General features: G+C 41.9%; 1 protein-coding gene across 5 annotated transcripts in view; it reads right to left on the bottom strand.

Annotated features, from left to right (window-relative positions):
• Positions 1-10759: 10759 nt before the first annotated feature.
• The window catches only part of SLC8A3 (solute carrier family 8 member A3), a 314434-nt gene continuing 310601 nt past the window's right edge, over positions 10760-14592 (bottom strand). For all 5 annotated transcript variants that reach the window (XM_044272299.1, XM_044272301.1, XM_044272300.1 and 2 more), the window contains one exon: positions 10760-14519. In XM_044272299.1, coding sequence (XP_044128234.1) covers positions 14143-14519 — 377 coding nt within the window. In that variant the 3' untranslated portion in view covers positions 10760-14142. The remainder of the gene's footprint in view (positions 14520-14592) is intronic.

Genomic DNA, 14592 nt, shown 5'->3' with positions numbered 1-14592 from the left:
TCCAAAAAGTCACTGTGTAGCCTCAACTGACAACTGTAAAGTAGTCATTTTATGCCCATCTCTAATAGGATTACTAACTTGCTTCATGATGGCACAGGACACGACTATCTCAGGTTTTCCTCTTAAAGGACCTGGTGTATTATCTGTATTGTTTACCCGTCCTGCAGATAAATGTGGTCGTGTGAGACTAGGTCAAATTCAGCATCCCAGCATGTATGTCTGGATGGGCAGTAATCTTCATGCAGTTCATAGACAGCGCTATCCAACTACTTGGCACAGTGATACTTTGTTATTTTCGGGCTTCTCTATATTAGTGTATGTGAACATGAAACAGGCGGAGGGTGGTCCCGCACTAAGGCGCTGTGAGCACAAGCTGTACTTTAGCCGTCATCTGAATGGCCACTATGTAATACTACATTTCCGTGGCAGCAGCTGCAGACAACCATATTGGAGGGTCTATTCACACACGATGGGGCACAGTTACTAAGACCAGCTTTTTACGCCAATCTTAGTTTCCCCCTTGCGCTGCCTTAAGAGTCATCTAATTTATGACGAGGCTTTCACCTTGTCATAGATCAGGTGCCTCAATGGCAGTCCTTGCGCCTGGCGAAAAAACGACTCCAGCCCCTGCCTGGTTTTGTTTTTCTCCAACATTTATACGTGTTTCAGACATACGTGTAAATACCCCCACTACACCCCCATCCCGCTCAACTGCTGAACATGGCACACACAAAAAAAAGGGAGCTTGCAACTATTTTATGATTAAAATAGTTGCATGTCTCTTAATAAGTGACCCCTGGTATGTTCAGATCAATGCAATCCAAGCCGTAGTTACCACAAAACGGAGAAAAATTCTGCTGTTTGTAGCAATTTTGCAAAAACCACAGCGTTTTGATGTGATTTCACACTAGTCACGTCAATAAACCATGATTTAACCATGCCGTGTGATTCATCGCCAATCGGAACTTAAAATGATCCAGTTACAGGGTTCATGACGTGGATAACATCGATATCAGGACTTCGTTTTCCGTCCTGCATAAAGGAAACTAGACGGATCTGTTATGCTGCCCATAGACGTCTATTATGACAGATCAAAATGGATCAAAACTTCCGTGGTGCATTCCGTCCGGGAATTCTGTTATATTCCGTTATAAACGGAACCTATAATGGAATGCCATAATGCAAGTGCGAACCCACCCCTAAGTATGCGTCCCTTCACAGATCTGCCCAGGAGTGGTGGTTGCCAACTACTCCTCATTCAAAGGTGCTAAACTCTTTTAAAGGGAACCTGTCACCTCTGAGAGGCCCTAATAAGTACAGTAATGCATGTGTGCAACCCCTGTCACTGACTGCAGATCAGTAATTTCTATATTGATACTCGCCCCCATTCCCTTGCAGTATGCCTGCAAACCAGCCATGGAATGCATTGATAGGACTCCAGGAGAAGTCCTCTCTATGCATTCCACGGCCAATTTGTGGGTGCATGGCGGGGAAAATGGGGGTGAATATTGACCTACAAATTACTGATTTAGGGGTAAGCGGGTGTTCTATAAATGCATTATGTATGCCTGGTTTAATTGTGTTGTTCTTGCTGACGTGTTCTTTAAAGGGGCTGCCATAGAGGTACATGAGATCTCTACTGCACCTCTGTATACCTCTGATTTTATATGGCTTGCTCCATTGGACTTGAACCCTTTGGCTGCTTTCACAGCCGTATGACAGGTTGCCTTTCCTGGACCAACCATGGCTTGTGTGACCCGTAGTCACTGCATTAGATTGATCTATGATGCTGTGAGTTTGGGTCAGATGAATTGTGGTCTTACTGGTAAAAGCGTCCGTGAGACGGACTGCATTTCACGGACCACACAGCGATGTTAAAGTGCTTGTCTGCATTCAGTACGAGGCTAATTTGCTATGTGGATGTGCTATACTAGTGTCAACGGGAATTTAACAATGCATATGATTAGAGCTGAGCGAATTTCATGTTATGAAATTCGTTCACGCTTCGTTTGGTGGTAAAAGCAGAATTGCGTTATGGATTCCGTTACCACGGACCATAACGCAATTCTATGATGGAATGCATAACGGAATGCCTTTAGAGGCATTCCGTTATTCATTCCGTCATAATAGAAGTCTATGGCCTGCATAACAGATCCGTCCCGTTTCCGTTATGCAAGAGAGGACTCCCCTGCATAATGGAAACGGGACGGATCCGTTTTGCAGCCCATAGACTTCTATTATGACGGAATGAATAACGGAATGCCTCTAAAGACATTTCGTTATGCATTGCGTTATGGTCCGTAGTAACGGAATCCATAACGCAATTCTGCTTTTACCACCAAACGAAGCGTCAACGAATTTCTAAATATGAAATTCGCTCACCTCTACATATGATGTTAATACAGAGATGTGAACGAAGTTTTACAGTGACTGAGACAACAACTCCCACCATGATTTAAAAAAAAAAGTGGAAGAGACTTATGCCTACTAGACAGACACATGAAAAATGGCACCACTTTTATTAAACAAATCATTTTTCTTTATTATTTTTTGTATTTGATTCTTCGAATTACCACATAAGCCCTTTGATACTATGTAATCCCAGTTTTAATGCCAACCACACCATTTGATGGCTTTTTTTAACTTCATTACTATTATGGATCTCATAAAAAAATCAAGATATTTTTTAAATGTATAAACTTGGAGAGGCTGGGCCTCATCTGTAAAAGCTAGTACAGACAAAATGTGGAAGTGCTGAGCATAGTGACGGAGCCAACGTTTTCTAAAAATACATCTGCAAACCATCAGGTTGCACTGGACAATGTACTTTTTTCTTTTATCCGTACTGATTTTTAGACACGAGGCCCACAGCTACTGACAGACCAATTCTGTAAAATGCTCTAGTAACACACAATTTAGGCAGCCATTCTGGGAACGGCATTTACGACAATGCAGTCTGTTGGAGGTCAGGGCTACTAGGACATGGATTGAGTAGGGAACTGTACAAATATGGTGACTTGGTTTGTCAAGTTTACAAAAGAGAGACTTTCACCTGAGCTCCCACAATGCACTGCTCCCTCCACTACTCTGTGCGCCGCCATGCACCAGGGTACAACAGGATTATTCTAGGGAAGAATAGTTTAGGCCACGTTCACATCTCCTGCCGGAGTCCACCAGGTCTGGCATTCCCGGATTCAACAGATCACAAAGGGATCCCTATTGAATTTTTAGGGATGAGCAAATCGACTTCAGATGAAACATCCGAAGTAGATTCGCATAAAACTTTGTTCTAATGCTGTACGAAGCAGGAGCTCCGTACAGTATTAGAACGTATTGGCTCCGATGAGCCGAAGTCATTGCTTGGCGAAGTCTCGCGAGACTTTGGGCAATAACTTCATAAATTAATTTGTACCGTAAAAAAAAATAGTTTTTTACTGTACAAATTAATTTATGAAGTTATTGCACGATGTCTCACGAGACTTCGCCAAGCCATGACTTCAACACATTGAAGCCAATACGTTTTAATACTGTACTGAGCTCCTGATGCATTGGTTTTTGGTCTGGCCAACAGCCGGCATTTCAGGAAGCCACATCTTGACAAAGATGTGACCGTGGCCTTATTAACATGGTGCACTGTCCATGGCACAATTTTTCTTTCTGTTGGAAAAATGGAGGCACAGAGGGCCCCCTATGATTGGCCATGTACCCAAGGCCTTAGTAAAGCAAAGCATTTGTACAGTTTTGACATGTAAATTTTAACTGATTGGTGCAGGTCTGACCAAAGTGAGCGCCAGCATTCAATGGAAGTGGAAGCGTCAAAAAAAAAAAGAAAATCCTATCAAGAGGCCGAATGTTGTCCATTGGCTATGATGGGGCCATACGGCTTAAAAAAAAAAAGCCAAGTGGAGCCAACGAGCTGATGTGACATGGTGCTATCATAGCACTGCTGTTCATTTACTCCTGCGATCAGTAGGGTCACAATGGTCTGACCTCCACCTGGTCGGAGATTGATGGCATATCCTAGCTATGTCCCATCGATTTCTTTAATAAGACTTTATGAAAACCCATATTCATATGGCCTATTATTTAGAAGCGATAGATGTAGGATCGTGCTTGAGACCCCTCTCTGCAGCTTTTCGCCCTGGCTAATAAAGAGTGGCCTCCACAGCGCTTCCATCTGGTAAGGCAGAAGAAACATGTAACCAACTTAACAGCTGATTGCTGGTACTGCCAGACCCAAGGAGATCACTTTATCATCACTGGTCCTGACTTCAAGAAGAGGTTCTCCAGATGAGCAACCTCTTTAAGTCCATGTGCTGGAGTGGAATGTGAAAGTGCTTTATATTCTTATTAAATGATATATTTAATATTCTATACATGGGTCTATTCACACAGGACAGGTGAGCTGTGATTCTTAGAACAACAGCAAAAACCACACACAGTTCCACAGACCACAACCGTTCCATGTGAATAGAGCCAGACCCTTACTGAAAGTGACCTCATCAGTCCAACCTGATGCTCCTCTATATACTCTGCAGATTGCCTATGCTATCTCAGCCTAAATAGTGGATACCAGGCAGCGCTGTTCTAGTAAGTTTATGTATATACATTACTGCTTAAAGATGGGTGCTTGAGGGGCTCAGGTAGAGTTTTGACACTAAAACCAAGTAGTTGTGAGGTAAAAATAAAAATTAAAACACAATTACGATGTATTATGACGTATGGTAAGGTTTTTATGCAGTTTTTGAAGCTGAAATTAGGTGTGGCTCATAAAGGGAGAGTCAGGGTCCTGCTAGACGTCACCTGTTGCAAAAATGCACTAAAAAATGCATGTATTTTTTGCAACATTATGGTGCATTTTCTTCCTTCAAAGGGAAAACACAGCAAAACTGAATTACATTAATTACAAAATAGAGTGACATTAAAGTAACTTAAAGGCCCAATGAAGCAGACAAGTGTTCCTTTCACGACAAATGCCTGCTCATCAGTAGAGATGACGCACTGCATTTACATACAGTGATCCCCTCCACTGTATGTGGAAGAGCAATGAGTACCGCTATTGCTCGTCCCCATACAGATTCATTGTTTCTGGGCAGCAGAGGGCTGTTTACACAGTATGATCTGCTGCCCAGGAACGATGACTGAAGTGTCTGCATGAACTATTATGTCTCCCGACTCAGCAGCACCTTTACACAGGCAGATAATGGGGAATGAGCGTCTGACAGCCTTACAATCGAGTATTGTAGCGCCACCTTTATTCTGCTGAGTGTTTTCCCTTTTCTGGAAGAAAAACGCACCATAAATGCAGGTATGTTATTGCAGAACCTGGCCACGTGACAGCAGTCTAGGGCCACTTGTAACACGTTGCAGAATACACATGTTTTTTCTGTGTGGATTTTGGTGTGGAAAAACCATAGCATAATACAGTTCCAGCAAAGTGAATGAGATCTGGCAAACCTCATGTACTTTTTCAGTGCAGATTTTGAAATCCACAGCATGATTGTTTGTGCATTTTAGTGCAGATTTCACCCTTTGCAATGCACCCTCTCATCCAATTCCACAACAAAATCTGAAAGTAACACATGCAGATTTTGGTACAGAAATGCAGAGAAATCAGCATGAAAATCCGCACGGAAATTCTATTTTGAAACCCACACACATGTGCAAGTGCCCTTACAAGCTACCTGCACAAGCTGCGCATTTGTATGCAGAAAATCCGCATCAAAACCCAAAATATTTATTGCGATTTGTGTGCATTTTTTGTAGGGTTTTTATGCGTTTTTTGTTGTTGCGGATTTTAGTGCGGATGTTAGACAACCCCATTGAAGTCTATGGGAAAACCACAATGTATAAGGTGCGGAATTGCACAAACAATTAAAAGCTGCGGATTTTAAAATGTGCATAGCAGTTTGTGCATGTAAAAAATCAGCAAAGTGGACTTGAGTTTTGGCAAATCTCATTCACTTCACTGGTGCTGTATTACACCGCGGTTTTTCTGCACAGAAAATACAGATGTAATCCGCATCGTTTGCAGTTACCCAACGTTTACTTGGACATGTTGCAGATTACACGTTTTTTTTACGTGGATTCTCGTGTGGAAAAATCGCAACTTAATACAACACCAGAAAAGTGTATGGGATTTGACAAATCTCACATACACTTTGTTTTTTCGTTTAGTGCGGAGACTGACCTAGAAATCTGCAGCATGGGAATTCATTGTGTTTTTTTGTGCAGATTACACCCTTCTCAATACAAAGGAGAAATCTTCTGCAAAACCGCACCAAAAGCCACAAGTAACACATGCTGTTTTTGGCAGTGGAAAAGCACAGAAATTCGTGCTGAAGGCCTATTGCTAGACATACACAAGCAAGTTCAATGTGAGAAACTTGCTGCGTGTGAAAGTGTGAGTTCCCGTTCTGAACTGTTCCTCTGACAGGATCGCATAGCATTATGTCAGTGTAATTCAGTAGATTTCAGGTCTCGCAGGAACACACAGCCTTATAAATCATTACAATGCTGTGCGATCCTGTAGAGGAGCGGAGTTCAGAACAGGAACTCACACTGATGCCTGCTGCAAGTTTCTTGCATTGAACCCAAGGGTTCTCATATCCATTACTGCCCAAAGACCATAATTAGACTGCATTCTCGAAGTATAGCCTCAGCCCCCACAATAGCTGCCTGCTTGTGTAACTGCTTGGTGCACTTTAGGCAAGCCATCTCAAACGGTGAAAAATTTAAGAAATAACCACGAACGCATGGGAAAAGTAAAGCTGCTAAATAGGTCCTCTATCCAATACTTTAGCTAGAAATAAACAGTGTACAGAATCTCGGACTGTGATATAGGAACAGAAGCTACTAGGAAGAAGACAAACATGATCATAAAGTGGGTGATAAGATGGGGTCAGGTGCATTGCGGCTTTTAATACAAGCGACAAAGCAGGCAAGTGAGTTTGATGCAGAATAAGAGCACTTTATATAGACGAAAACCCCATATTAGACAATATCAGATCACTCAGAAACAATAGCTTATATTTATGTATCAAAATAAACCTTTGCCATAGAATTTCAATATAATTGCTTTATAAGGAACATATATTTTTTTTTTCATTTTTTTTTTTTAACTTAATGTTCTCAGAACCATCCAAAGACTTAATTTTTACATCAGTGTATAAATCCGATTGTAAATCCTTTTTATAACAGAAAGTGAGCAGCCGCGTGTTGGCAGCCTAGTAGAAAGAGCGTGGGTCAACTTCTGCCCCACCTCAAAAAGAATCCAAAAATGTAAAAAAAAACTATGTAAACACGTATTGCATTTTACAGTTGTACATGTGCCACACTGTAACTACAGAAAGTGAATAAGCCAAGAAACAAGTACAAGTGTCACTGACATAGTTACACACTGTAGAAATAGCTTACATGGTATTGGGGAAAGTGGGACAGCAAAATATCGGGAATTCGGGTCACATAGGTAAAACCAACTATTTGTGAGTGTGCGGATGAGTCTGTCTGAGATGTATGTAGATATGGAAAGGTGTAGAATTTCTCATTACAGAATTGTAGATGAAACCTCTATAGGATACCGGTGTTTATCGCTTCTTTCAACACCTTAAAGCTACACTCAACTTGTAAGAATCTAACTGCCAAATTCCATTGAGCATAATGCACAGGTCCATTGGTTATATTAGGACTCATACACTCGCTGGGCATCGCACATTTACCTCTGCTCCCTGACCCAAGACACTATTGCATTTCTCCATGCTGGATGTCGGATTGGGTGGGACAGTTTGCCTGGACAACCCCTTTTAAGCTATTCCTCTGCCTAGAAGAACTCTGGTAAAATTCCCCAAGACTGTCCTGCAGGCACCTCTTATGGAACTGTTTGCATTGCAGCCACGATTAATTTAAGAGTTGGCTGGGATTAGAAGATCAGGTCCATGCCCTCAGAAACTGCACCACCGGCCCCGGAAACTGCACCACCGTTTCCACAGCCTACGTGAGGTATTACAGCTCAGTTCTATTCATTCGAATGAACAGGAATACCAGGCACTGCCGTGGACAAGTGGTGTTGGTTTCTACTCCCTGACAACACTTTCAAGATTTCCCCACGATCCTGCAGTTTATTACCAGAACATATTGCTAAGTCAACATTTCAAAGAATTTACTATATTAAACTTGCTTGAAAAATGAGTTGACCAGTTCCTTACATTTGGTCTGACTGTTGTCCTTCCCCTTTCACAAGCTACCTGCCTTTATTTATCTCTAGGAACCAGAAATTCTTGCCGCTAACATGGCATAGCCTGACACATGTAATGTTCTTGTGATTTGGGAACAATGTGTATTCAGAGGCGTAAAGGTTGCTGTCACAGTGAATGTAACCGGTGGGAAAGTAGACACACCTAGGATGTTCAGGCGAGTGTCACTTCTAACTAGATCAGCATCCTCAGGACGTGGATCCTCTCCTCGTGACCTGACCCCGGCCCTCCTAGGCTCCATTCACTAACATTATTAAATTCCATTGGCGACAAAAGTCCTACTACATTTACCCACACTGCCAATGCCACACCTTATTATCTCGTCCAGGACCTTCTGTGCCAGGGCCTCATGTCACAAGGGGTCTTATGTGCTGCTAGGATCATGAAGAGGTAAGTAAATGCCTTTTTGTAATGTCTGATCTGGAGGCTCATACTTAAAATAGCCAGCTTCATTTAGCAGTGCACCATGGGGCCCTGGCATGTTCTAGTCATGTCCCCGCACATACTGGCATTGTTTTAGAAGAAAAGGCTCATCCTGTAGCTGCAAAGTTGTAAAAAATGTCATGAATCTTCTGTATGCGCCATCTGTACAACTCTAGAAGGTGTACATGGAACAAAAGGATTACATATATAATATACATACATGTACGGCATATCCTTATAATAGAAAGACTTGTGTGTTCACCTATGTCTTTATTTAAACCCATCAGAAGTTGCATCGGGGTGTGTCTTTATGCAGACCACCATTAACCCATAGAATGCTAATCCCACATTAATTTGTTAGATTTCTAAAGTGCTGCCTCTCGTGCTCTACACCAGGGGTAGGCAACCTTTGGCACTCCAGCTGTTGTGAAACCACAACTCCCAGCATGCATATTTGCTCTGCTCTTCTAAGAACGCTCACAGAAATAAATGGAGCATCCTGGGAATTGTAGTTTTACAACAGCTGGAGTGCCGAAGGTTGCTGACCCTTGCTGTACACCAGTACTGCTGGATGTATGGTAACCATAGGAAAGAAAATGGAAGCTTCAGGCTATGTTCACATGATAAAAATCTGCCATGGGGAATGGCCGTAGAAAATGCACCAATAGCTTTACACTGACTTCAAAGAAAGAAAGAAAGAAAGGAAGAAAAGTAAAAACGCCAACTTGAGATCCGCTTCTGAGGTGACATGTTACTTTTTTTAAATGGATTAATGGTGGTTTTTGCATTGAAGTCAATGCAAGCAGTAAAAAACGTTAGTACTTTTAAAATGGTTCTGAATTATCCCACCCAACTGGAACGCTGTAAAAAACGCTTCTAAAGCCTCTTCCAAAGTGCTTGTAAATAGTCCTCGAAATCTGCCACTAAAAACGACCAGCTTCCGATTTTTCTGCTGTGGATTTTGCCGTGAGAGTATACCCTCATGATTCTGCTCATCTAGTTCTAAGATTTGTGCCGAAAGTGATGACATGCACCTCTATTGTTTAGGAAGGTGGGGCTGTATTTTGTACTTTCAAAATAGCATAATATAGAGCGCCACCTTCAGGCTGTAAAGAGCGCCGAACTCAAGCACATTTGTTATTTCCATCATTACATGGACTGTACAGAGGCCTCAATGGGCTATCATTGTTGTAAACTTCAATTTGTGAAATGTATTTTCAACATACAAAGTATACAGTATGTAGAGAGAAACCCACACCTACTGTGTCACACTGTATGGGTTGGTTATGGGGGCTATTAATAGATTTTGTGGGTTGAGAGGATAGCCCGATCGCTATTGCTGCTTTCACACATGCATTTATTTTTTTTAATCAGTGTTTTTTTTTACTGTTTGTGACATAGAGCTAGGACTGGCCAAGTGAACTTTCATACCTGATCATTACCCCATGTAAACATTGCCAGCGATTGCCCTACAAACGAGAAGATGATTGTTGGCCATTGATGGCATCTTTTATGCCGGTGTTCTGCCAAATCTCTATACCTTGCGAAAAGTCTATACCGGAAGTGACGCGGCCGCACAGCAATCAGCTGGAGGAGGGTGCGCGCTGCGCAAGCGCACATCCACCGGCTTAGCAAAGAATTATTGCAGCGCCGCGATAGAAGTACTCCGTACACAGCGTGTGCGCACTTAGGGGTATAGAGATTTTGCAGCGCAAAATGTTTCATCAGATCTCCCTACCCCTGAGTGCGCACGCGACCACAAATCATCAGTTGCAATTCAGCTCTACTATGTGGTGAGCTCGGTATTCAGCACTCAGCTCTGCAGTAAGGATGAACTGCAACTGATGATTTGTGGGCGCCTGCGCACTCAGGGGTAGGGAGATCTGATGAAACATTTTGCGCTGCAAAATCTCTATACCCCTAAGTGCGCACGCGCGGTGTACGAAGTACTTCTATCGCGGCGCTGCAATAATTCTTTGCTAAGCCGGCTGATGTGCGCTTGCGCAGCGCCACGCGCACCCTCCTCCAGCTGATTGCTGTGCAGCCGCATCACTTCCGGTATAGACTTTTCGCAAGGTATAGGGATTTGGCAGAACACCGGTCTAAAAATAATTTTCAACATCGATTTTCCTCATGTAACAGGGGATGTGCTGCAGAGTCTGTGAGATGAGGGTTCCTTCAAACCTTCCTGATAATTCCCTTGCAAAAATGAAAGTAGGACAAGCACCAAATGGCTTCCTGTATTGTTAATTGGTGCTCATTCGGGCAATTGAACTGCCCATCAAAAGGACCCTTACTCTATGAGGCTAAAGTAACGTGTGTGTAAGCAGATATTAAAGGTGCAGGATGCACTCATTTCATTAATTTATGATGAATATGGATATAGCCCTAAAAAGGTTTATGCAGAGATATATGACCTATATGCTATCAGAATCACATCAGTTAGTCAAATTGTCTTGTCTCGTAGTTCATTCTGCCTTAGGGCTCATGCACACGACCATTGCCTGTTTTGCAGTCCACAAATTGCAAATCCCAACCGTGGGCTTTCGGCATTTTAAAGAATGCTCGACCCATAATACAACTGTCCTATCCTTGTCTGAAATACTGTATGGACAATAATAGGACATTTTCTATTTTTTGCTGTCCTCATCTTTTGCGGCCCCATTGAAGTGAGGGGCAAAAAAATAAGTTTGTGCGCATGAGCCCTTAGAAGACAGCCCGGACACCTACTGGTCTGTCTCTACCAATTCAATTTCACCTATACATTAGTACTGCGGATGCATACCAATATGTTCACGTGACACATGCCCAATGTCACATTTTTGGTACATGAACACGTAGCAGAATTGATGCGGACAGAAAATCCACAGCGTATTAGCGTACAATACATGTGTACGTAAATTTTGCCATGGAACAATCCCCCGAACCTAATGGACTCTGAATTTATAAGAGTTTTGCCAGTACTCATTGTAGGCGAGACAGGCTGAACCTTGTGCATCACTTACTCCAATTGGAGCTTTGGATGCTGTTTTAACCCTTTCTTGAATGGAACCTGCCAGCTTTGGTATTGTATACTATTCTTATTAATGTAATAACCCTAATATCACCTTTCCATGCCAAATCCCCCTCTTTGATCAGTTGAAGGAGGCTGGATGTGTATCACCATTATCCAGGACTATGCAGCGTTAGATCTAATAGGGGGGTAAAATGGAGCACAAGTGATTTATTACATCTTAATCCAGCACCTGTAAGATTTTTACGATGCTTGAGATATGTGGCTGGTGGTATAAGTAGAGAATCTGGTCTTATATACTGTAAAGTAAAGAACGCTGAAGGCAGATGAGAGCTAGTGAAGTGTCTGTCTTGGAACCATTCTTATTATTCGAGGCGGATAAACAGGAGCCGAGCAACATGTCCATGAGTGAGTCACAGACATAAGTCACATCCGTGACCAGAACTTGCTTCCTCTGTCTGTATTGGTACACTGCCCCGTATGTGACATCCACCAAACATGCTCTATAGTGGCCTAGATTTGATGTCTTGTCTACTTCCCCTTTTATTTCTTGTTGAGCATCATTTACAGAATGTCTAGACGATCAGAGAGCACAGGACTGGTGGTTGTCCTTCTATTAGATTTTCCTGATGTAATCATTATTTCTGTTGACGATTCCTAGTAACCACTGTTATTTTAGGAGATATTCACCTTGTTGGTGAGCACATATTGCTCAGCTCCATGTATTTTGCAGCTAGAGTACAATGATATTGTACTGCTCCTATACCTATTTACCTCCTTTATACATACTTTATATTGTGTGTTGACTTGTATACGGAAACATCAAGTAAATGTTCTCAAGAAAACACTGCTCCTATATGATGGCATCATTCAAGTTCTCACTAATCTCATCTATACAACCAGTCCAGAAAATGTCCTCAAGTTTGGACATGCTTTTTCCCTTGCATTTTATCATGTTGTTGTAATATGTATGAACTGTTGTAATTTGGCTTCTGAAATCTTGGCGTTTATACCTTTTTGTTATTTTGTGTGGTGTATTAACCATATAGAATATGTGTGTGTATATATATATATTTATTTGTAACCGTCCTTCTTACTGGTGCCTTACGTCTTGCTCCTCAATGACACATGTTGCTGTTTAATACGAGCACTACAACCTCAAGTGTGAAAGGACAAAACTCTTTCTTGCTGCATAACCTCAATAAAGCCTTGTATAGAAGGAATATGTAACATAAATTAGATAAAAATATATTTCCCTGAAAAATTCCATTGCGAGTAATGACCTTAAAAGTGATATTGAAAATGATGGATGAGAAACTGGCATCTTCATCTTGATGTCAGCAAAATCTAAAGGTCCTGTATACAAAAATAAATAGAATTTAGTCTTCTAAAAGAACAGTAATCCAGTATATTGGGATAAACCCTCCTAATATACAAGTAGAAGGAAAAGAACAGGTAGTTAACAAAGTGTAACAGAAGACCAACCACGGCTAAAGCTTATGTCCAGATACAAGGAGATGTGGACTGTTCTCTCTAGCCAATCTGGTAGGATCCAGTAGGACATGGGTATGGAGGGAAATATGAGGCGAAGGTGGGTCATCCATTAGGCATTTGAGAACTACTTATTTAAACTGACTGCCAATATGAAACCACGCTGGTGATCCAGCGACAAGTGATTACTAGGTATGTACAAAGGTTTACAAGCTTCCATAAGGTGACCTCAATTCTTTCTCTCTTTTCTCCAAGGGTTGTTGACACTTATATATAAACCTGGAATTCCCAGTGTGCAATCTAGCACTGCTACAGAGTTACACTGAAGGCTTCTTCATTGTTCCTTGGCTTCACCAATTGCGTTTTTTTTTCCAGTTTGCAGTGTGATTAAATGAAAAAAATAAGACATATTTAGCTACCACTGTGTCATAAGTTTTAAAACAGTGATTATTGAGATCTATTTCGAAGGCGGCGTATAAATATGAAATAAATACAAAGGTTTGTTTAAAGCGACAAACAAAAACGCAACAAAATAAAGATGCAAATAAACCAGAAAATACGGAAATTCTTGCTGGTTGTAACCATTATTAGTCCATTGGTCAAAGGGTGATGTTGCCTGGTACCCTGGGCGGCACAAATAGCTTCCTCTTGCTATTGTAATTAAAAAGTGACCAGTATTTAAAGTGTATCCACTGTCTGGTAATCATTGGCTAGAAAGCGCTTTTTTGTTTGTTTGTTTCCTGACCGGGTTCTCAGAAATTGAGAGTACCGGTATTTGTCTTAATGCACGTCAACCACTGATACAAGTCACAAGGTCCTTTGGATTGTGTTATCATCCATCTCCAGCGGATGTAGAGATGCACTTTGATTTGGCTGGTATCCCTTCTGCAATGGAGATTCTCCTGAAGGAGACTGCCGTCAGATGAAGGCGGCAGGTTTGTTGCAGGCGTCGCTTGGCTTAGATTAGAACCCTTTGATATAACAGTAGGCTTCCAGAGTAGCAAATAAGATGTAAAGTAGCCATAAGGTTACAAAGAGCAAAGTTGTGGCAAGTCTGCAGCCCCTTGGGCCACCCAGTTCCCCACCTATACTAGGCCGCCTCCTATACAGCAAGACGCTGATGCAGACAAATGCAAAGATGGTAAACAGGGTTACTGAGAAAGCTAAGGTTCCGGCTTGCACATGGAATTCTTGTCCCTTGGAAGCCCAGTAGATGGCAGCCACCGACCATGCTATGCCAATACCGAGGAATACATTAACAGCATTGCTCCCGGTCACGTTGCCAATTGAAGCATCCGCATACACATCCTGCGTAGCAGCTACTTTGCTTGCAAATGTATCTAGAAAAGAAAACATATGAATAAATACACACATTGCTTTCTTAATTCTCAGCTTCTGCATTAGTCATGTGCA

This window comes from Bufo gargarizans, chromosome 11 (assembly GCF_014858855.1).
Source record: "Bufo gargarizans isolate SCDJY-AF-19 chromosome 11, ASM1485885v1, whole genome shotgun sequence".
NCBI lineage: Eukaryota > Metazoa > Chordata > Amphibia > Anura > Bufonidae > Bufo > Bufo gargarizans.
Note: the sequence above shows the minus strand (reverse complement) of the source record. Positions and strands in the feature narration are given on the sequence as shown.